General features: G+C 36.1%; 1 protein-coding gene across 1 annotated transcript; it reads left to right on the top strand.

Moving 5' to 3' along the window:
• The first annotated feature begins 9,398 nt into the window (after positions 1-9,398).
• Positions 9,399-23,327, top strand: LOC106001611 (vomeronasal type-2 receptor 116-like). Its single transcript, XM_013036658.1, has 6 exons — positions 9,399-9,514; positions 15,390-15,678; positions 16,770-17,576; positions 18,718-18,945; positions 19,892-20,015; positions 22,408-23,327. The coding sequence occupies exons 1-6, from the start codon at positions 9,399-9,401 to the stop codon at positions 23,325-23,327; spliced, it is 2,484 nt and encodes an 827-aa protein (XP_012892112.1).
• The last annotated feature ends 447 nt before the right edge of the window (positions 23,328-23,774 follow it).

Here is a 23,774-nt window from a genome sequence, read left to right as displayed (position 1 = left end):
GGCCCTGGCCGGTCAGTGTAGGAACCTTCTCAATAAAGTTGCTTCTTTAATCACAAAAAAAGATCAGATAAGGTGATGTTAGGAAAATGAACCCTAAGATATGTATTTATGTGTTTATATGTTTTTCTTTCATACATTTGTTTCTAACGCATTTATACGATTATTTCAATGTTGCTTTGTATGTCCCTCCCCTACAGTATAACCCCTGATTCCACTGTATTTGATGTTATAATTTGTGGAGGGGAAGGGGAGAAACAAGTCATTTAAATAGGGATACTGGTGGACCCATTGCAACAATGAGAAGTACAAGTCGTTATGTCGAAAACGAACTTTACAAAGTTGGGTTGGGGAGGATGAGAAGGGATGTGAAAGGGAAACAAAGGAGGAGGCTACAATGCTTGATAAGAAATGTACTCATTATCTTGCCCATGTAATTGTATCCCCTCTGTACGGTATTTTCAAAATAAAAAAATATTGTGTATAAAAAAAGAAAAAGAAAAAGGGAAAAAGCTATCTTGATTTTTAACATAATAAACAAGACATAAAATTAAATATTATATATAGCACTATAAAGCCTCAAATCGAAAGTACCTAATATAACTAAGGTATTTTTGAAAACTTAGCTATAAAATGTATGTTATCAATTGTATTTCTCCATCCGTTTTTCTGGATGTAGACTAAAACAAAGCACTGGAATGAACAAAGCTACTCTCCTATTAAATGGTAGGATAAAGGGCGAACTATTTCGGCCCTGATACTATTCACTATGTTGAAAATGATTTATACAGCTTGACAGGTGACAGGTGATAGGGTGGGGAGTGAAAATACTGGGAGAAAATGTGGGATGGGATGACACTGTTCACGAAGAAATATACTCATTACCAACCTTATGTAAGTGTACCCATATTGCACATCACCTTTACAATTAAAGTTAAAAAGTAAAATAAATTTCTCTTGATCAAACTGTCAAAAAAAGAGATTGTAGCATATAGTCTTTGGGAATCATGGAATATGGGATCTATATCAAAATTCAATAAATTAACTGCACTTAACTGCATAAAACATTATCTTCAAAAATCACATTCTTTTAAACAATAGATTTTTGCAGTGTTCTATATGGCACATCCCTGCCTTCCCTCAGACTCCTCACTCTGTCTGCAGTGATAGTTGTGGTCCTAGACTCAGGAAATCTCCTCAGGAGGGAAAGGCTGCCCGTTGTTTTGATTGTATACCTTGCCCAGAAAATGAGATTGCTAATCGGACAGTTGAGTCTGTGACTTATGAAGAAATATTTTTATCTCTCCCTAATTTTCCAAACAAGTTAATGCAAAAGTTGTATATTAGGATTACAGAGCCCATGCTCCTCTCCCTGTTTATCACAAAATTCTGAAAAGTGGTGGTATTGCTAACTGTAACATGATAACTCCTGGCTTTGAATTATATATTTAGTAACATTTTGCAGACTATTACAGGCAAAGTTATCTCCAGGAATCCTTCTTATCACCAACCATTAGGACAACTCTCAATTCTAACAGGGAATTAAACCTAAGACTTATTATGGAAAGTGTTCATCTTGAAAGTTACATATTATGCACACAGAAAACATTGATCACCCATATATTTATTTCTCAGTGACCAGAGCTCTTCTTAGCACAGGACAAGGCCCAGTAAGCTAGATTCAGTATAAGGTGAGCATGAATATAGAAAGTCCAAGAGTGGTCAATCTGTCCCTATAGCTTCACAGGCGAACAGGCAAGAGAAATGTAATGAAATGAAATTAAGGATAATATACCACAAGTTAAAATTAATGTTCTACAGAAACATGTGGGGACATTAAAATATGATTGAAGAACTGTTAATTTGAGTGAGAAATAGTGTATAAAATTTTAATAAGATATTATAGTAGCCCAACTATTACATTACCAATACATGTGATAGTCATTGAGTGAAAAAATGTTGATAAAAGTTCCTTTGTATGTCCCTCTCCCATGGTATAATCCCTGTTTTCACTCTATTTGATGTTGGTATAATTTGAGGAGGGGAAGGGAAAAAACAAAATTTTTAAATATGGATAAGTGGACCCATTGCAACAATGAGATGTACAAGATTTTATATTGAAAAATGCACTTTACAACTTTGGCGGTTGTGGGGGGGACATGGGGAGGGATGGGAAGAGGAAAACAAAGGAGGAAGGAACAATGCTTGTTAAGAAATGTGCTCATTACCTTGACTATGTAATTGTAACCCCTCTCTATGGTATTTTCACAATAAAAAATGATTGAAACATGAACACCACTCCATTTGTAAGGAAATGGAAAGATTTGGAAAAAAAATATATTAAGTGAATTAAGCCAGCCCCAAAGAAACATAGTCTCCATGGATTCCCTTATTTGCATGAATAAATATATGTGTAGGATAATCTTAGCAGATTAACAGAAGAGTTCAATACCTATGTCCATATGACCCTATAAGATGATGCTTAGCAAAATGAACTCCAGGACATGAATACAAATAAATTTTGGTGTTGTTGTTTTTAACATAGTATGTGATTTCATGCATCTTTTGTTCCTTTTTTGCACTATGGTATATCCCCTGTTATCACTATATTTGCTTTTAGTATCCTAGAATTATGTATATGTATATGAATTAGGGAAGAGAAGAGAACCAACAGAATGGTGAGGCAAAGGACAAGGTGGGAAACAATACAACAACAATGTACACAATATGTTAGAAATTACATGTACAACTCGTTGGTTGGAGACTGGCAGGGAGGGAAAGTAGGAGAAAAACAAGGGAAGGGTAACAAATTTGACAAGAAATGTACTTATTACCTTATGTATGTAATTGTAACCCCTCTGTACATCAACTTGACAATAAAAATTCGGTATAAAGAAGAAGATAAAAATAGGATGAGGTTATGGCTTGAGAAAAAATATAAAAACACTTTCATGATAGTAAATGGTAGCAAACGCTGACATCTCAGGATTTCACTTAAGTGAAAAATTTCCTAAAGTTTTGAAGAAAATGAGTTTAGTAAAAGGAAGTAATGCTAGAGTACATGTCTCACCAGATATGGAGCCATGTGTGAAGTGTCCAGATTATCAGTATGACAACACAAAGCAGACTAAGTGCCTCCTGAGAATAGCAAGTTTCCTGGCTTTTGAAGAGCTTGGGCATGGCTCTGGCCTGTATGGCTCTTTACTTCTCTATAATAACTACTCTTGTTTTAGGGATATTTTTTAACACCAAGACACTGCAATTGTCAAGGCCAATAACTGGGCTCTCAGCTATATTTTGCTCATCTAGCTAATCTTCTGTTTCCTCTGTTCCTTGCTCTTTCTTGACCATCCAAACCAGTCACATGCATCCTGTAGCAGATCACATTTGTATTTGTGTTCACTGCGGCTGCTTCCACAGTGTTGCCCAAAAGAGTGACTGTGGTTCTGGCTTTCAAGGCCACTTCCCCCGGGAGAATGATGAGGTGGCTGCTGGTATCAGGGGCTCCTAACTTCATCATCCCCATCTACACTCTCATCCATGTGATGCTATGTGGAGTCTGACTGGAAACCTCTCCTCCCTTTGTGGACACAGATGCACACTCTGAACATGGCCACATCCATCCTGTGCAACAAGGGCTCACTCACTGCCCTCTACTGTGTGCTGGGACACCTGAGCTCCCTGGCCCTGGATAGTTGGTGTTCTGCAGTGTGTGGCTTACCTTCCTGCTTGTCTACTACAGTGTCAAGGGGAAGGTCATGGTGGCTGTGGAGGTCTTCTCCATCTTGGCCTCTGGGGTAGGGCTCCTAGGTTGTATTTCTGCCCCAACATGTTACATCATCTTGTTCATGCCAAATAGAAGTTCTCTGCATGGCTTGAGGTTTAAAACACAGTAAGAGAAATAATCATTCTTAAAATTAAGCACATAGGTTTGATTTTATATACAAGCTCGGATCTAATTTTACAATAATTATCTCTTCTTGTCATAATTTATATTATGGAATTTATACCTGAAAGACTAAGAATCTAGTGTGAATTTTCCTAGCAGTGGTAGTCACAAGTGATGGTGATCACAATTTAAACTGGAAATTTGCTTCTGTATTTTTGTTTCCTCCTATTCAGTCTGCAGTTAATTCTATTATCGCCTCTTTTTAATGTCTTTTCACTCTTGTCTTTCTCAATAACTCTTTTAAATTTTTCAGTATATTAACTTCCTGTATGCATACCTCCATGTTGCAGAGCCCTCAAATCCATTTCATTAATATTTTCTTCTTCACAATTGTACATTTTTAATGTTGTCTTTAGATATTGTTTTGTTCAATACTTGTATATTTCTACTCACACTTTCACCTTTTGAAATTATGCTGAATCTCTTTTGTGGGACCTTTGTCTCTTTCCCAGTCTCCTTTCTCTTTGTCTCTCTCCATCTCATTCTTTATCTTGCTCTTCCCTCTCACACTGCTTTCCTCATATAACTTAGGAATGACTTGTATATGATACAAAAAATTCTCTTTGATTTGAGGTTACAATACATGAGATGTTTGGAATTCTCTCTTAAGATTAAAGTTTGCCATGCATAGTAATAGGACCCTACTTGCCTGGATACACTTTTTCTTTTATGGTTGATTATTCACTCTGGGTTAATTTGAAAGCAAGAATTTTGAATATTACATATATATATGTATATATATAAGATTGTTTTTGTAATATCATCACTACCTACAATCTGTTCAAACAGAAAAGTGTTTTATTTGCCACATTTCAAATTCTTGGTTAGACAAGTTTTACTTGTTTCATATAGGTTGATTTAGTGGACTATGTTTGCAGAATTACATATGTAAGAGAAATAGACACAAGTGCACTCATTTCTTGTCCATTCAAGAGCTCTTTACATGTTTCTTCTGATAATAATTTGATTCATTTATTCATACTTGTACTCAGGGCCTCTACTGTCCTTTACCTTTTTCAGTCAAGGCTTCTTTAACACTTAAATAATGCTCCATTGGTAGCTGATTGGTTTCTTATTAAGAGTCTTGTAAACATACCTTCACAGGCTGATTTTGAACCTCTTCTCACATTTACATTTCTAAAAGATACATGGCTAAGTAACTTACCATAGCTTTCTATAATTTAAATTTTTAGTTGACAATAAAACGACATTTGGTAAAATATATTGTGTTCATATAGTTTTGTGAGGGCATGATGTTTAACAAAGAAAATATAATTGATTTTCCTTCTCATGTTGAAAACAAAACTTTACAATGTTGGTGGGGGGGGAGGATCGGGTGAGAGGGATGGGGGTAAGGCTGGGAAGGGATGGGAATGGGAAACAAAGGAGGAGGCTACAATGCTTGTTAAGATATGTACTCATTATCTTGCCCATCTAATTGTAACCCCTATGTACAGTATTTTCACAAAAGAAAAAGAAAATATAATTGATATTCAACTTCTTCAGTATATTAATCAAGATATAATCAAAATACTCACCAGTTTCTATTGCATTTTTGACTAGCTTACTTGTTTATTTAAGGAATTTCATTGATAGATTTGAGTTTATATTATTGAGTAAAATGGAGAATCTCATTTTATCATATGAAATTATTGGGAGAATATGTGATTTCAGTGATTTTGCATATTATTTTATAGTCCTGCTAATTTTTCTGAGTTAGGATTTCAGCATTCTTACACTCTTTCTCTTAAATGAAGAAATGTAAAGAATGTACACATGGATGGATTGATATGTTAAAGTAAGATTGGATGGATAGGAGCCAAGAAGAAAGTAAATTCACATAACGGAAAAGTTAATGAATAAAGATGTAGAAGAACAGAGATAGGAAGGCAAGGAGAAAAGATGGCGCCATATGAGAGGTTTTTATTTTTGTTACAATAAAACTTTATTCATAAGAAGCAGGTTGGATTTGGCCTTTGAGTCAAGGATTACTTGTCTTCCATATGTGTGTATAAGTGTGTGTGTGTGTGTGTGTGTGTGTGTGTGTGTGTGAGAAAGAGAGAGGCAGAGAGACAGAGAGACAGAGAGAGAGACAAAGAGAGAGAGGTACTGAGAATAAATTGCTATGTTTTTATCTGATTATTTTTGCTCTAAAACAGTTTACATATATGCTATTGAACATTGGAAATGTCATATGAATGAAGAAGTAAAGTAATGGAGGCCATTAGGATGATTTAAATTTTTAGGGGAAATAAAATGTAATGGATACAGGGCATTTAGATAAGAGACTTTATATGGCCATATAAAACAAACATAATGAACCCCATTTTAGCTATATACACTAGTACAAATTTAAAGTAATAAAAATTTTAAAAGTAAGTCTATGTAGAGTTGGAAAAGACCATCTCTTTTCTTAAATTAGTACTAAACTTCACTTTTTAATTGTTTAAAATAAAACTAATGAAGAGCCAAAGTTCATTTCATATATACTTCAAATGGTGGCTTCACAAAAACAAATAGCTAGGACTCTAAACCTATGAAAACTTCTGTAAAGACCTCTACAATGAAAAGTAAAGCTATGATAAAAGACATTGGATGAGAAAATGGAAAGACATCCTGTGTTCATTGTCTGGAAAAATTAAGTTGAGAAAGTGGCTATATATCCAAAGTACTGTTCATTAAATATTATTTCACTGAAAATTACAGTGCATTTTTATAGAAATATAAAAATCAATTCTAAGCCAAAAAGGAATGGGAAACTCTGATAACCCAGTCTGGGAAAAAAAAAGTTTCTGGAATGTCTTGCCTGGGTGGGGTGGCAGATATCTGTGATCCCAGCTCTGTCAGAGGTAGAGATTGAGGAAATGAGAGTTCCAGGGCAATGCTATGTGGGTGATATTCACAACAGTGGTGAATGACTATAACCACAGATTTGATGGCAATGTACAAATAGGATTAAAATCCATTTTTATGCACAGCTATGAAGAGAAAGCATCACAAAAATACACAGAGGGAGCTGGATGTTGGTGACTCATGTCTGTAATACTTGGTATTTACCAAGCTGAGATCTGAGCAATGCAGTTCAAAGCCAGCCTGGACAGGAAAGATGCTGAGAAATTTAACTGTAATGAATTACTAAAAAAGATGGAAGTTGTGGGGATCCTATAGTAAAGTAGCTAGTCTCCCATATAACTAAAAGCAGAAAGGCTCAGGAAATGAGAATGGGAAGCAAAGTATCTTAGATTCAATTGACAGTTCTGGAGTGGATTTCAGGTAGGGTAAATACAACAACCATCACAAGTGTTGCATCTTCTGAATTCCTAGATTTGAACAAGCTTCAGCACAAACCCATGAAAGACTTGACCTTAGCAGAGAAGCAACGAACACACCTTCATAAAATTTGTTAGTCACTCAAGGGTGGGTGGCCTCCAGTCGCAGGGTATTGGGGTCAGCTACTTCTCTAAGCTTTCCTTTTAGCTGTGTGTGGAAACCACAGCTCAGCAGCTTCCAAGGAGGGAAGCAATGGGCAAGAGCAGTATACACTGTGAATTGATGGTTGAGTTTGGCAAAGGAGAAGACACTGGTTTGGTAAAACTATGTGAGGCTGGGGTGCTAAGGACTCACACCCCTAATACTTTCATTGAAGATTACATTAAGCTCTTATGCTGGAAGATGGGTGCTTAATAGACTCAATTTTAGAGCGCCACCTCCCAATAGCCTCCTACTAGCTTAAATATATCACTACCAAGAAATGGATGGACTAGTCGAAAACTGTGACAAATAATCACAAACATATGTTAAACCCATTCAGCAAAGTAGATAATACACCAGCAATCAACAGGCTGAAAAGTCAAGGAATCCAACAAATTCCAAATAGCATCTAATACAACTAATACAAAGTATCATAAATATCAATTAATAAATATAACCAAGGAGGTGAAAGAGATCTATAAAAAAACATTGGTTTTTCAAAATAGTATAAATCATAAGAGGAAAAATTATCCATTGGGTATATATTGGGAAAAGTACTATTGTGAAAATATATAAAACTCGAAAAATTATGTATGTATGTAGATAGAAAGACATATAGATAGGCAGACAGACAGATAGAGATAGATAGATAGATAGATAGATAGATAGATAGATAGATAGATAGATAGATATACCACATCTGGAATCTTCCCAGATGTGCTTCAATGGATAAAGGGACCAAGAATGTGGTCTACATATACAATTGTTTTTTGTTCATTCATAAGAGCTTATGATATACCATTTGTAATGAGATGTAATATTCTGGAAAAATGTATACGTTAGGCCTCAAGAAACAAAGGATGAATGTTTTCCTTTAGGTATGGAAGCTAGAATTAGTTTATATAGTAAAAGCTTATGTGATATCAAAGTGTATTCAGATGTATTAACTGAAATACCATAGATACTTGGGAGAATTCAAATAATGCAATTCCCTAGAAATTCAAAATCAACTTTCTGCAAAATAAAACACCAGGAAAGGGTGGGGGAATCAAATCAGAAGAAAGAAGAGCAGAAGAGGAGTATGCAGTTACACATCCAATATATATCATTCAAAATGAAAAGATGGAAGAGGTGGATAGGGGAGGGATGAATGAAACATTGACAGGGGTGACATTGATCAAGTAATAGATGGTATTCATAAACTGCTTTATTAAAGAGCAACTTCCCTGTGCAATGCCTTAAAAACTATTTAAATTTAAAAACTAAAAAAGTGCGGCTGGGAAGGTGGCTCAGTGGTAGAGCGCTTGCCTTGCATGCCTGAGGCCCTGGGTTCAAATCCTCAGCACCACATAAGCAAAAAGAAAAAAACCGGAACTGGTGCCTTGGCTCAAGTGGTAGAGAGTTAGCCTAGAGCTGAAGAGCTGAGGGACAGCGCCCAGGCCCAGAGTTCAGGCCCCACCATGTGGCCATTTCACCATCCACATAACATGATATCACCTCATGCAAGCCAGTTGCATCATCCCAAATGACTTTCTTGCAAGTAGTTTCTAGACAGACTTTGGACAAACTACAACCAAGATAATTCCATCTCTGGGGCCTCACTATCTGTGGTCTTGGATAAAATCACAGCACCTGCTGTGAAGAAGGCAAATTTCCAAACATGTTTTCTAACCCATGTTTTTCTTCCTGACGCAAGGCTACAAATGCAGAGCTCCTGGGAATAGTATTGCACGTTACTTCTGGGGACTCATATGAGGCTTTCATTAGAGGTGTGCTTTAGTATAGATCTCTCTCAATAAAAAGACATATGCACATATAAAAAGATATACCAATACATATAACTGAAATTGTGGGCCTTACTTCCCACCAGCATTTCTGCTTGGCAGAGGCTTCAGGAATGTGCCCTTTGACTTTCACACTCTTTCTTCTCCATCTTCCCCTCCCTGTCAGGTCCTTGGCTGGCACTAGTTGCTTTTCTACCATGAAGCACCGAGCACACATGGATGGAGATGTGATGATCACTGGGTTTTTCCCTCTGAAAACTTTGGGAATAGATCACAGTAACAGCCATGCTTCCAGGCAAGAAGAGAACAAGATGTGAGTTGTTTCATATTATATTTTCATTTACAGTTCTGAGGATGTTTGACTGGTGAGGGAACTGTGGGTGCACACATCAATGATCTCTGTCTCCTCTACACTGACCTCCATTACTATTGCATCTGTAGCAGCTCAGTTTCATTCTTTTGTCTTACATCTTCTGTTGATTGATTTTCTGTCTGTTAGCAGGAGAGGATTCTATTTCCCTCCATGTAACTTCTCTTTGTGGCATACCTGTATATCCTCAATTTCAGCTGTGGAAAATGAGGTGATGTTACTACAATAAAATGGAGTCACTGGCCTGAGTTCTGTATTAAAAGGCTGCCACTGCATTGCCTACACCAGACATCTGAGAACTTTTCTTTAGTAACACCTATATATTGAGAATATTGATAAAATTTCTTATGGTGGCTCCTGCCTGTAATCCTTACAACTCATGGAGCTGATATCTGAGGATGGACGTTTTAGGAAACCCAGAAAAGAAAATCTGTGAGACTTTTTTCTCCAATTAACCAGCCAAATGCTGAAAATGAAGTTGTGGCTCAAGTGGCAGTATGTTAGCCTTGAACCAAAAAGCTCAAGAACAGAGCTCAGGCACTGATTTCATGATATAGAACTGGTGTGCACACAGGCATGTGCACACACACAGATACACACACACACACATACACACAGAGTCACATACATACACATTGCTAGTGTACACAAGCAGTTACTGTTCCAAATTTAGCCTTGTGGCGTTGTTTTCTCTTAGAAAGGTTACCAGGCAGCTCAGTGTTATGAAAGATTCCTCACTGGGGAATTTACCCAACCAAGATGATTCTTCTTTCCTTGTGCACATCCATATTCTTATAATTCTGACTGTAATAGTCTCTCCCTAGTAAGTGGCAATACTAAAAGGAAAAAGAAAAGAAAATTGACTGCACAGAACTTCAAGGAATTGTAGCAAATCATCTAATTCCTATTGCAAAATAAAAATGTCATTGTCTCCATCATTGGCACTGCTTTTTAAGTGCTGGTATGACAACTACAGCCAGATGCAGCTGCCCACAATTGAGAGCAAAGATAGGAATTACTCTCTTCTGTGCTATAGAAGATTCATGGCTTCATTTTATATGTCCCTGATATGTTTATCTTTCTCACTTTCATACTGGTCCTGGAATATTAGGGCCTGTGGGCTGTTCCATTTTTGCTGAAGGCTAGTGCTCTAGCCCTTGAGCCACAGCTTCACTTCTGGCATTTGCTGGTGATTAAATGGAGATAAGAGACTCAGCCCTCCCTTCCCAGGCTGCCTTGAAACCATGATCCTTAGGTCTCAGCCTTATGAGTAGTTCAGAATGAAGGTGTGAGGCGCTACTGTCTAACTTCCCTTATTCTTTATATTCCACACTATATACCCATGTTTAGGTGATTTTTATTCTTTTAACTTCCCAATATATATGTGAATATTTTTGATAAGCTCTTAATAGAGACATGTTGAGAAGCATGTTTTCAGAAGTTGAATGTTTCTTTTCTATTCCCAAGTACAAAGTAAAATCTGATTTGGGTTAGTAAAATTTTATGCATGCTATTGACTACAGATAGAAATATTTATTGGCTAACTCTCCTCATAGATAAATAGAGCACTGTAGTTAGACATCAGTAGGTGTGAGATTTGACTCCTCTATGTCCACTGATGTTAGCACATGTTTGCCAATTTTGATACAATATTTTTCTTATGCCAAGTACCTAGTTCATTTTGTATTTCCATACTTTGCTTTTATTCATTCACTGTATTAGAACCATTTCTTTCATTTGTTGTTTTGTTATGTTTTTGGTTTTGGTTTTGGTTTTGGTCATGGGATTTGAACACTGGGCCTGGGTGCTGTCCCTCAACTCATCAGCTCAGGCTAGCGTCCCTACCACTTGAGCCACAACCCCACATCCGGTTGTATGAGTTGTTTATTGGAGATAAAGTCTTTCCTGCCTGGGCTGGCTTTGAACCATGATGCTCAGATCTCGCCTCCTAAGAAGCTATGATTACAGGAGTGACTCACCACACAGGCTTTTTATAACCATTTCTATATCGTGTCACACATCAGTTCTTTCTCTTTTATCTCTAATTTCTTCTACTCATTTTCACTTTTTTGACTTAGCTAGGAATAAGCCATTGATAATTAGCTTACTTTGGAATTTTGCATACATTTTTATCTCAAAGCTGGTACTTTACCACTATATCCTTACTTCAGGCTTTCTGCTGATTGACTGGAAATAAATGTGCCATGGTCTTTTCTGTGACAGCTCCTTTTGAATCAGGATCCTTTCCTTTTGATTTCTTGTTTAGCTAGGATTGCAGGTCTAAGCCACCAGTAGAGATACATTTAATTTCTTGAAGAATCTCTAAACTTCAATTTTTATGTATCATCACACAAACTTTAATTTTTCTCTGGGCTAATAAATAACTAATGGGTGCCCTGAAAAACCAAATTATTGAGTATCATTTTTCTGTTATGATTTTCTATTTCTAACTTTTAAGTGTTTTTCCTGTATACTCACGATTTTTCTAATCTAATATTTAATTTTAGAACTGGTTTCCACTACATTAGTCATCCTCTGTGAGATAAATAGGTGGCAAGATTTTTCACTGTTCATTTGCCTGTCCTGCCATTTCTTTCACTGTACTGAAGATTTAAAATTGGAGACAAGCACAGTTAATTTACATTTCCAGTGCTTGGGGTACAAGTTTTGGCCTTTTAAATGAGACAAAGGATTCTGCCATTTAATCAAACCCAGGGAATAATTATGCCACTTCTTTTATGAGCTATTGAAATTTGTTTAAGTTATCTGTGTATTTGTATTTCCCTTTATTTTCACTATTACTTACAAAGTTCATGTCTCTATAAAGAAATAATCGATTTTGAGATTAAAATACATATGGTCTAGATTGAGTGTTTCACACATGCATGCCCAGTTTCACAATGCCACTGCTTGCTAAGTCATGTTTGGACCATGTGTTATCTGACACCTTCTCCAAGAATCAGATATCTATTGTTTGCAAGTACTTTATGGTCTTATATTTCTTTGACACATGTTTCTGATTTTTTCTTTTTTGTCATTTTTCATTTGTGAAAATATCGTACAGAGGTGTTACAATTATATGGGTAATGTAATGTGTTCTTTTCTTATCAAGCAATGTTGTCTCTTCCTTTGTTTTCCCTTCCCATCCCTTCCCATCTCCCACCCCTTACCCCCACCCCCATTTGTGCAAGATGAATAAAGAACAGGCATGAGATGCTTTTGTGTTGTTCTTGTGTCTTAAAATATCTCTGGCTCATGGAAGATTTCCTTGTTCATAAAATTCAGATTTCGTTTTCTATTTCTGTAAAGGAAGTGATAGGAGTTTTGATGTAGACTGTACTGAAGGTTCTATAGTTAGTTTTTTAGTAGTACAGCTATTTTCACAATACTGCCTCTGGCATACTAAATAATGAGAGGTGTGGTTTCACATGTGTAATTTTGTTGCTTTTCCCTATTATGGTTCATGATTTTATTGCCCTATTATGGTTCATGTTTCTTGAAAATCCTCCTTATCCTTTATTGATTATTGCTAATTTTGGTAGTCTCTAATTCTTTTTCTTTTACTTGATTATTTCATTCTTTCTAGTAATTTTGGGTTTGTTTTTCTAGTTGCTTGAGATGTAGCACAGGTTCTTTAGTACAACATTTGAACTCCAGATTTCAGCAAAGGTTGTGATAGTATCATTTCATTGCTGAATTTCTATATGTACAGATTCTGATATTCTGTTTTCATTTTTATTTGTTCCAAAGATTGTTAAACTTCTTGAAATTTGCCTTGAAAGTCAAGTCATTTAATCCTGTATTAATCATTTAATTCAACTGAATAAGTAAATTAAATTTTAAAAAAATTAATTGCTTTCTTTCTGGTTTAAAAAGAACTCATTTCATTTCAATATAATGGGAATATTTTTGGTGTTTTCCTTGTTAATTTCTAGCCTTACCACAGTGGTGTTTGCACATGTGCTCAATGTATTTTAAATAATATTTTGTGTGGTTTTATTGGAAAAGTGTTGTACAAAGGTGTTACAGTTTGAGCAATGTAATGAGTACATTTCATATTGAGTATTGTTGCTTCCTCCTTTGTTTTCCCACTACCATCCCTTCCTTCCCACTCCACAAGTATGCCCCCCAAAAGTTCGTTTTCAACAGTGTTTTGTACATCTCATTGTTTCAATGGGTCAGCCTGTATACTTATGTAAGCATTTTGTTTTTTCCCTTCCCCTCCCCAAATTAGAGAATTGTATATACAAGATGCAGGGCACCAACATTAAATACAGTGACAATAGTAGTTATAAGAATACGAGTCTCATTTTTGTTATACTTTAGAGAATTATCCCTGTATATGTATTTCAGTTGTGGGAACTTCATGCTAAGACAGCTTGCTGTAGATGTCATGAACAAAATTTAGTAATCATTTCATCTTTAGGAATGTTACTTTGAGAAAATACTCTCATAAACTTTTGACAACTTTTTCCCACATCTTCATTCCTATATTTTATTCTTCCATATGTGTATGTTCAATTAAATTTTCCAAAAGCTTACTATTTTCTTCTGTTTAGAACATTTTGAATATGACAGATTTTGATTCTGATCATTTCACATATACCTATAGTATAGATTGAACAATTGATCCTTTCCCTTAGTATAGTATATCCAATATGCCTTCATTGTTTCCTTTTAAACAACACCAGTTGATTTCATTATATTAGATTCTTTAGAATATGAGAATAAGCCATGCAATCTCAGCTTGCCTGTAAATACACACAAACACAAACACAAACAGATATTCACACAAATCCTTGTTGCACATAGACAAAAAATGAAAGAAGGAAAAGTACTTTGATCCTTTCTATTTTGCTCTATTGCTTCCTTTACAAATATCTCAATCTATATATATATGGAGGAGAGTAGTGATCAACGCATTTTACCATGGATGCTTTGGAACTGGGGTATCTATACAAAGCTTACCTATAATTCTCTTCTCCATCCTCACGTCATGATTTCCAGTCTCCAAAATGAGTTCCTTGAAATTGTATGCATCCTTTTCATTGTGTTAGATAAATAAAAATAAAATCCTTGCCCCCAATAGTTCAGTTCTTTTTCTGGTTGTTATTAGTAAGAGCTATTCAGTATGTTGGTCTGTGAGCAGACCATTCATCATACAATCATTCATAAATAACATTTTGCTTCTGCATATTGCAGTTAAATTAAATATTCCTTAGTTATCCTGACATGCCTCTAAACACATAACAAACTGGGTGACTGAAAATACAAAAATTATTTTCCATACAGGTATGTCCAGTTGCCCTAATGTAAATGCAACACAACAAACATATGCTGTCTGATATAAACCAAATCCAAGACAACAGCCTTTCCTTGTAGTGCATGTCGTAAAGGAGAAAACAAGCTCTTCCTCAATTTAAATAAGTATCTGAATCTCATTCATGAGAAATGCCCTTCATGTCATTATCTAGATCTTTTTTTTTCCGGTCATGGATCTTGAACTCTGGCCATGAGTACTGTCCCTGAGCTCTTCAGCTCAATGCTAGCACTCTACCACTTGAGCCACAGTGTCACATCCAGCTTTTTCTGTTTATGTGGTGGTGAGGAATTGAACCCAAGGCAAGCACTCTAGCACTGGCCAGATTCCTAGCCCACTTTACCTAGATCTTTTTACAAGCATAAGCCACTACATTCACATTCCATTATAATTGAGGTAATATTTTAACATATTCTTTGACAACGAAGCAAGCATTTAATGTATCATAGTTCTTAAGTTTTGGAATATTCGTCCTCAAATTATTTGCTCATTATGCAGGTTTATCTTCAAGAACTATCAGAGTGTTTTGGCCTTGGCTTTTGCTATTGAGGAAATCAACAAAAATCCTGATCTTTTACATAACATGACTTTGGGATTTGATATTTATGATGTTGAATTCAGAACTTGGACAATGTTTAAGAATCCCTTCACTTGTCTCTTTGGGAATTACAAGATTCCAAACTACTCTTGCATGAGAGAAAGCAGGTCTATAGCAGTACTTACAGGACCATCAGGAATAACATCTGACCAGATTGGGACATTATTAGGACTCTACAGATTTCCACAGGTGAGGGTGTAAAGTGTGGAAGGATATAATAATGTCTAATTTTGTGGCATTTCAGATGTTAGAAGAGAATGATAGGAAGATATTCTATTTATGAACCCATCAAGTTTTGTGGTATCAAAGAGTATTTACTCAAAGATATTTGGAAATATATATTTTCACACTTTGGAAAAAGAGAGAAGATTTGAGCTGAGAAATGGATAATTTATTATTTTGAGACTTATCAATAATTTTCTTTAATACATCAGGAAATGGAAAATGGTATAGCAGTGTGAAGATATATTGGGAGGGTACTGATTGCTCACAGCAGTAATCCTAACTAATAAGGAAACATGTATCTCAATTTAAATATCAAAGGGTACATGTGAATGCATGAGTCCATTGGTCAACACAAGTCTTGAGGTAAATTGCCAAGGAAGTGCAAAAAGGCATGAGTTTGTGCCTCTGGCATTCATACACACACACACATACACACATGCATGCAGGCACACAAAACATATTATATTGAGTAAAGTAAATCATGTTCAGAATGAGAAAAGGTACATATATGAAAATTAGGTCTAAAATATGAATATGTAATATGAAATAAGTATGGAACACACATTTAGCCACTTACATATATACATGATTAATCTGACTAAATTAAGATATACACAATGGTGAATTATATGGTGTAACATTTCTGACCTATTGATAATATAAAAATGAACACCAAAAAGGTGAAGCAAATATAAAAATGAACAACAAAAAGGTGAATGGGATAGATGTTAAGGGAAAAATGCAAAGAAATATGGATTGGATGGGTGGTAAAAAGCAATATGATATACAATGGGTATATAAGAAAATGGAATTAAGAATGGGTAAGGTTAATATAGATGGGAAGAGTTGATGGAAATAGTGACAAATATCAAGACAATTACAAGTCAGTTGATATGTTGTGCAACATTTCAAAAACAGTTAAATTATTTTTTCAAAAACTAAAACAAAACCTACCCTCCACCTACTTCAATTGGTTCGTAAAAGAATTCAAGACTGAGATTATAATGCATGGAAATCTTCTCATTCATAGAGTGTCCAATTTTCTTTTACTTTAGCTTACCTTTGGGCCTTTTGATCATGCCCTGAGTGACCATAACAAGTTTCCTGCTCTCTATCAGATGGCACCAAAGGACTCATCAATAGCCACTGCCATGGTCTCCTTACTGCTTCACTTCAGCTGGAACTGGGTGGGAATATTGACTTCACAAGATGAGAATAGTGCCTGGATTCTTGCTGAATTGAAAGAAGAGATGGCCAAAAACAGAATTTGTGTAGCCTATGAGTTAATGCTCTCAACCCAAGACTTGTCATATATATTCAAACTCATGGCAGTTCATAATGAGATAAATCTATCTTCAGCAAGTGTCCTCATCATATATGGTGATAATGATTCACTGATAGCTTTAATGATATTTATCGAGCAAATTTTTATACATGGCAAAGTTTGTATTGTGAACTGTCAGTGGGATTTCACCATGAAAAGGAAATATTTCATGCTAGGCTCATTGCATGTACCTCTTATTTTTACACACCATCATGTCGAAGTTTCTGGATTCACAGATTTTGTCAAGGCAGTTAAACCTTCCAAGTACCCAGAAGACATTTTTCTTGCAAGGCTGTGGTTTCTCTCTTTTAATTGCTCAGATTCTGAGTCTGACTGTATAACATGGGAGAACTGTGTTCATGATGCCTCATTGGATTGGTTGCCTGTGCATATTTTTGAAATGACTATGTCTGGAGACAGTTACAATATATACAATGCTGTGTATGCTGTGGCCCTGGCTCTGCATGAGATGTTTCTTCATCAAAGAGAAGTTCAAACAATGGGAAATAGAAAACAAAGAGTGCCTTCCCCAGAAGAGGTAATTCTTCTATGGAGGAGTATCTATGGAAGAGAATACATTATGAGCAAGGGCACTTTCTAGAAGGGATCCTTACTGTATGAAATTAAATATTTCTGTATGTATGTCTGCTTGTTTCTTTACTTGTATATATATGACTTGTGTTTATATACACAAATATAAATATATGTTGGTATTCATATGTCATACTAATTTGCTTGTTGAAATTAATATTGCTGTATTTAAAGCAATTTTCTCAACAGTTTTGCTTTTCCGTTCTCTTATCAGAAAAATAATAGGAGTACAAATTTGAACAGATATAGACTCACATTTAAAAATTAAACATTTCATTTGCTTATCAAAACCTTATGTGATTCTTCATGTGTCCATGTAATTAAGGTAACATGTGTGGATATGCTGGTAAGAAAACAACAGGCCAATAACAAGATAAATCATATTCCACATTTCTGTAAGTTAATTTTGGCCAGTGCAGGGAGGTGAACACACTATCTGGGCTATGTCCCTGAGTGTCTATGTACTCAAGGCTAGTGCTCACCTACTTGAACACAGCATTTCTTCTTTTTTTCTGAATTGTTATTTGGAGACATGGTTCTCTCTAATTTTTCTACACAGGCTGGCCTCCATGCCTGATCCTCTTATCTGAGCCACCTGCATAGCTCAGTTTACAACCATCAGCCAACTCCTATTGGCTGAGGAATTCCTTTAGTTACTAATAACTCATCATGTTAATACCTAGTATTTTGAAAACTGCAAATTGAGCTTCTCCCTTCAGTCAAAGCAAAGGATGAACAGAATTATCCGTATTTTTCATGAGAGACCAATTTTTCTTCAACTTTTGGAATTAAACATTTAGCAACCTTAAATTATAAACATTCATAAAATAATGGTTAGGGCAAGATGGAGTAAAATGATATCTGTGGAAGAAGTCTTTCTACTCCTATTCTAAGTGACCAGTAAAGATTATTTTTCAGAGTGATTATTTTATTCTTCCCCAGATTTTTCTTCTGAGATAATTCATTGTATATCATTACTCTTTTTGAATTCAGAATCAGAGATTAAAGGCAATCAGGAGTGTTTCTTACTTCAGGTTTTTTGTCTTAACTCTGGGATGTACTTCACTATAAGATAATGTCTCTTTTAGCTGCATACTTTCCTGAGGAGCATCCAGTTTTATAATCGTACTAGAGATCAAGTGATTTGGAATGACAAAAGACAACTGGAGACAGAATATGACATTCTGAACATTTGGAACTTTCCAGAAGGTCTTGCATTTGAGGTGAAAGTAGGAAAGTTTTCTCCATATGCTCCACATGGCAATCAAATGTCTTTATCTGAAGATATGGTAGAGTGGGCCATTGGAACTACAGGGGTGAGTAGGATCTAATTCTAATAATTTTAAGGACACACATCAGTAAGAGTCACCATTAAATTTATACCTGTCTCAGTGACAGCAAATTTTTCTTATAATCCTAGCAGCTAATAGTGCTGAGATTGGAATAGCATAGATTAGAGACAGCTCACACTGGAAACTCTGTGAGACGCTTATCTCCAATTAACTAACCAAAACCTGGAAGTAGAGCTGTGACTCAGGTAGGAGAATGCTATCCTTGAGTGAAAATAGCTGAAGTCCAGTGTCAAGGCCTGAGTTCAAGTCCCAGGATCAGATACAAAAGAGTTAAATGTGTTTCTACATGTTGATTTTGAATATTATCATAGGATGTGAATTTGATTTATGTCAGTAGGTATCTAACACTGTGATAAAGTACCTGAGGATGTAATTCATGTGGTTGAAAGCTTTCTTTTGCTGCTTTCTGCGAAGGTTTATTTAATGGTTAATTGATTTGCTATTTATTCACCTTTGGTTAAGATGAATCATTGAAGGCATCTGTGATGAAAGACCCATGTCATGCCCACTGGGGAAAAAAGAGAAAGATCAGATGAACTTGGGGTTCACATAACCCTATAAAGTGGTTTCCTACTTGCTCTTTCCCATGTCACGCATTAGTAGGTTACAAAATATAATGGCATGAATTCAAGAAAGATCCATAGGTCTGTACACTTAAATTACTTTCTCAGAACAACCTTCAGTCTTTTAAAGATTCCATACCTTTCAGTGATTCAACAGGCTAGATCAAAGTTGTAGCACATAGCCTTTGGAAATCATGGAATATGAAATATAAAACAGAATTCAATTAATTGGCTGCAATTACCTGCCTAAATTATTATCCTCAAAATCACATTCCTTAAAACAATGGATTTTTGCAATGTTCTATATGAATCTGAACAGTCACTGGCACACTCCTGCCTTTCCTCAGACTCCTCAGTCTGTCTGCAGTGAGAGTTGTGGTCCTGGATTCAGAAAATCTCCTCAGGAAGAAAAAGCTGCCTGTTGCTTTGATTGTACACCTTGTTCAGAAAATGAGATTGCTAATGGGACAGGTGAGTCTGTGACTTATGAAGAAATTCTTTACCTCTCCATAGTTTTCCTCAATCCAAACAAGTCAATGCAAAAGTTGTGTATTAGGATTACAGACCTCATGCTCCTCTCCCTGTTAATAACTCAATTCTGATAAGTTGTGGTATTAATATTTGTAATATAAAGATCACAGCTTTGAATTATATATTTAATTATAGTTTCCAGGCTATTGCATGGAAAGTTATCTTCAGGAATCCTTCTTTTTTTAATTTTTTATTGCAAAAATACTGTACAGAGGGGTTACAATTAGATGGATGGGATAATGAGTACATTTCTTATCAAGCATTGTAACCTCCTCCTTTATTTCCCCTTCCCATCCCTTCCCAGGCTCCCCCTGCCCCCCTCACAATCCTTCTCCTCCCAACACCAAAATTGTAAAGTTCTTTTTCAACATGTAAAATTGTACTTCTCATTGTTGCAATGGATCGACCTGTGTTCTTATTTAAACGACTTGTTTATCCCCTCCCCTCCACAAATTATACCAACATCAAATACCGTGAAAGCAGGGGTTATACTGTGATGGAGAGACATACAAAGCAACAAAGAAATAATCTTATAAATACGTTAAAAACAAATACATGAAAGAAAAGCATTTGAATACATATGTTAGGGTTCATTTTCCTAACATCATCTTATGGGACATTTTCTGCTTGACTCAGACATAGACTAGATATTGCAAATAAGGGAAACCATGGGACCTATGTTTCTTTGGGCTTGGCTTGCTTCACTTAATATAATTTTTACCAAGCTTTCCATTTCCTTACAAATGGGACAAGGCATTCTTTCTGATGGAGACATACAATTCCATTGTGTATATATACCACATTTTCTTGATGCATTCATCTACTGAGGGGCATTTGGTTGGTTCCATATCTTAGCTATAATAAATAACGCTGCAATAAACTGGGAACCTTACTGCATTGTTGGTGTGAGTGTAAACTTGTTCAACCACTTTGGAAAGTAGTATGGAGGTTCTTGAAAAGACTCCACATAGAGCTCCCCTATGACCCAGCAATCCCACTTTTGGGCATTTACCCAAATGTTTACAAACAAGACCACACTAAAGCTACCAGGAATCTTTCTTAAAACTAATCATTAGGAAAAGTCTAAACTCTAACAGGAAGTTAAACCTAAGTCTTATTAAGGAGAGTGTTCATCTTAGAAGTAATATTTTATGCACACAGGAATCATGGATCTCACATATGTTTATTTCTCAGTGCCCAGAACTCTTCTTGGCATAGGACAAGGGCCCAGTAAGCTAAATTCAGTGTAAGAAGTGAGGATGACTATACAATATCCAAGAGAAATTAATCTGTGCCCATAGCTTCAAAGGTGAGCAGGCAAATCAAATCTAGTGAGATGAAATGAAGGATAATGTAACATAGGGTAAAATTAATGTTTTCCAGAGACATGTGAGGACACTTAAGCTGTTTAATTACAATGTAAATATGATTGAAGAACTGTTAATGAGAGTGAGCAGTGTAGAAAAATTTAATAACATGTTATAGTAGCCCAACTGTTACATTATCAATACATGTGATAGTCATTGAGTGAAAACACACTTAAGTAAAAAAGACCGATGGAAGCATAAACATCAGCCCATTTGTAAGGAAATGGAAAAACTTGGAAAAAGTATTAAGTGAAGGAAGCCAGACTCAAAGAAACATAGGCTCCATAGTATCCCTTATTTGCAATAATTAGTATATGTCTAGGATAATCATAGCAGATAAACAGAATAGCTCAATCGCTTTGATCATATGACCATATAAGGTGATGCTAAGTAAAAGGTACTTCAAGAAACAGGTAGAAGAGGTCTTTCTTTATTGTGGTCTTTTAATGTACTATGTGATTTCATGCATCTTTTGTATATTTCCCCCCTTTTAGTATACTCCTGTTGTCACTGTATTTGATTTTTGTAACCTAGAAATGTTTATCTGAATTAGGGAAGAGAAGAGAAAAACAGAATGGTGAGACAAAGGACAAAGTCGGAGCCAATACAACAGTGACATGCATGAGACAGTATGTTGGAAATGATCTGGACAAGTTGTGGGGGAAATTTTCTGGGGAAGGGAAGTAGGAGAAAAATGAGGGAAGGGGTAACATGTTTGACAAGAAAAGTACTTATTACCTTATTTATGTAACTGTAACCCCTCTGTACATTACCTTGCAATGACAAAAGTCTGAATAAAGAAGATAAAAACAGGAGGTGGTTATGGCCTGGGAAAAATACTAAAAAAGCTTTTATGATACTAATGCTGACATCTCAGTATTTCACTTAAATGAAAAATTTCCTAAAATCCTTGAAGAAAATTAGGTTCATAAAAAGAAGTAATGGTAATGTACATGTCTCAGCAGATATGGAGCAATGTGTGAAGTGTCCAGATCATCAGTATGCCAACACACAGAAGAACCAGTGCTTCTTGAGAGCTGCAAGTTTCCTGGCATTTGAAGATCCCTTGGGCATAGCTCTGGCTTGTATGGCTCTTTGCTTCTCCATGCTAACTGCTGCTGTTCTTGGGGTGTTTGTGAAATACCAAGACACTGCCATTGTCAAGGCCAATAACAGGGCTCTCAGCTACATCTTGCTCATCTCCCTCATCTTCTGTTTCCTCTGTTCCTTGCTGTTTCTTGGTCGTCCCAATGCAGTCACATGCATCCTGCAGCAGGTTACATTTGGGGTTGTGTTCACTGTGGCTGTTTCCACAGTGTTGGCCAAAACAGTGACTGTGGTTCTGGCCTTCAAGGCCACTTCCCCAGGAAGAAGGATGAGGTGGCTGCTGGTGTCAGGGGTTCCTAACTTCATCATCCCCATCTGCACCCTCATCCAGGTGACTCTCTTTGGAATCTGGTTGGGAACCTCTCCTCCCTTTGTGGACACTGATTCACACTCTGAACATGGCCATATCATCATCCTGTGCAACAAGGGCTCTCTCACTGCTTTCTACTGTGTCCTGGGATACTTGGGCTCCCTGGCCCTGGCCAGCTTCACTGTGGCTTTTCTGGCCAGGAACCTGCCTGACACCTTCAATGAGGCCAAGTTCCTGACCTTCAGCATGCTGGTTTTCTGCAGTGTGTGGCTCACCTTCCTGCCTGTCTATCACAGTGCCAAGGGGAAGGTCATGGTGGCTGTGGAGGTCTTCTCCATCTTGGCCTCCAGTGCTGGCCTACTGGGATGCATTTTTGCTCCAAAGTGTTACACCATCTTGTTAGTGCCAAATAGAAATCCTTTATATGGCTTCAGGGTGAAAGACAGTAGGAGAACCAAACATTCTTAACATTAAGCACATAGGTTTGATTCATATAGACAAGGTCTGATGTAAGTCTACAGAAATTATGCCTTTTGTTTTAGTTTATATCATGGAATTTATATTTCAAAGACTAAGGATCTAGTGTTTATTTTCCTAGCAGTGGTAGTCAACAAGTGATGGTGATCACAATTTAAACTGAAGTTTTTCTTCCGTATTTTTGGTTCCTCCTTTTTAATGTGCACTTAATTCTATTATCTCCTCTTTATAATGTCTTTTCACTCTTGTTTTTCTCAATAACTCTTCTAAATTTTTCAGCTTATTAACTTTCTGTCTGCACACCACCATGTTGCAGAGCCCTCCAAACTATTTCATTAATATTTTCTTCTTCACAAATTTACATCCTTTAATGTTGTACTTAGAGTTTGTTTTATTCAATACTTGTATATTTCCATTCACACATTCACCTTTTGAAAT

The sequence above is a fragment of the Dipodomys ordii genome, unplaced genomic scaffold (assembly GCF_000151885.1).
Source record: "Dipodomys ordii isolate 6190 unplaced genomic scaffold, Dord_2.0 Scaffold332, whole genome shotgun sequence".
NCBI classification, from domain to species: Eukaryota; Metazoa; Chordata; class Mammalia; order Rodentia; family Heteromyidae; genus Dipodomys; species Dipodomys ordii.
This window is presented reverse-complemented; position numbering and strand designations above follow the sequence as displayed.

Excerpts from the sequence above, each read along its gene's own strand:
- LOC106001611 (XM_013036658.1), top strand. The coding sequence starts at position 9,399 with ATGAAGCACCGAGCACACATGGATGGAGATGTGATGATCACTGGGTTT. Across the intron at positions 15,679-16,769 it reads GACTCTACAGATTTCCACAG|CTTACCTTTGGGCCTTTTGA; the intron begins GTGAGGGTGTAA and ends CTTTTACTTTAG. Across the intron at positions 20,016-22,407 it reads TGAGATTGCTAATGGGACAG|ATATGGAGCAATGTGTGAAG; the intron begins GTGAGTCTGTGA and ends ATGTCTCAGCAG.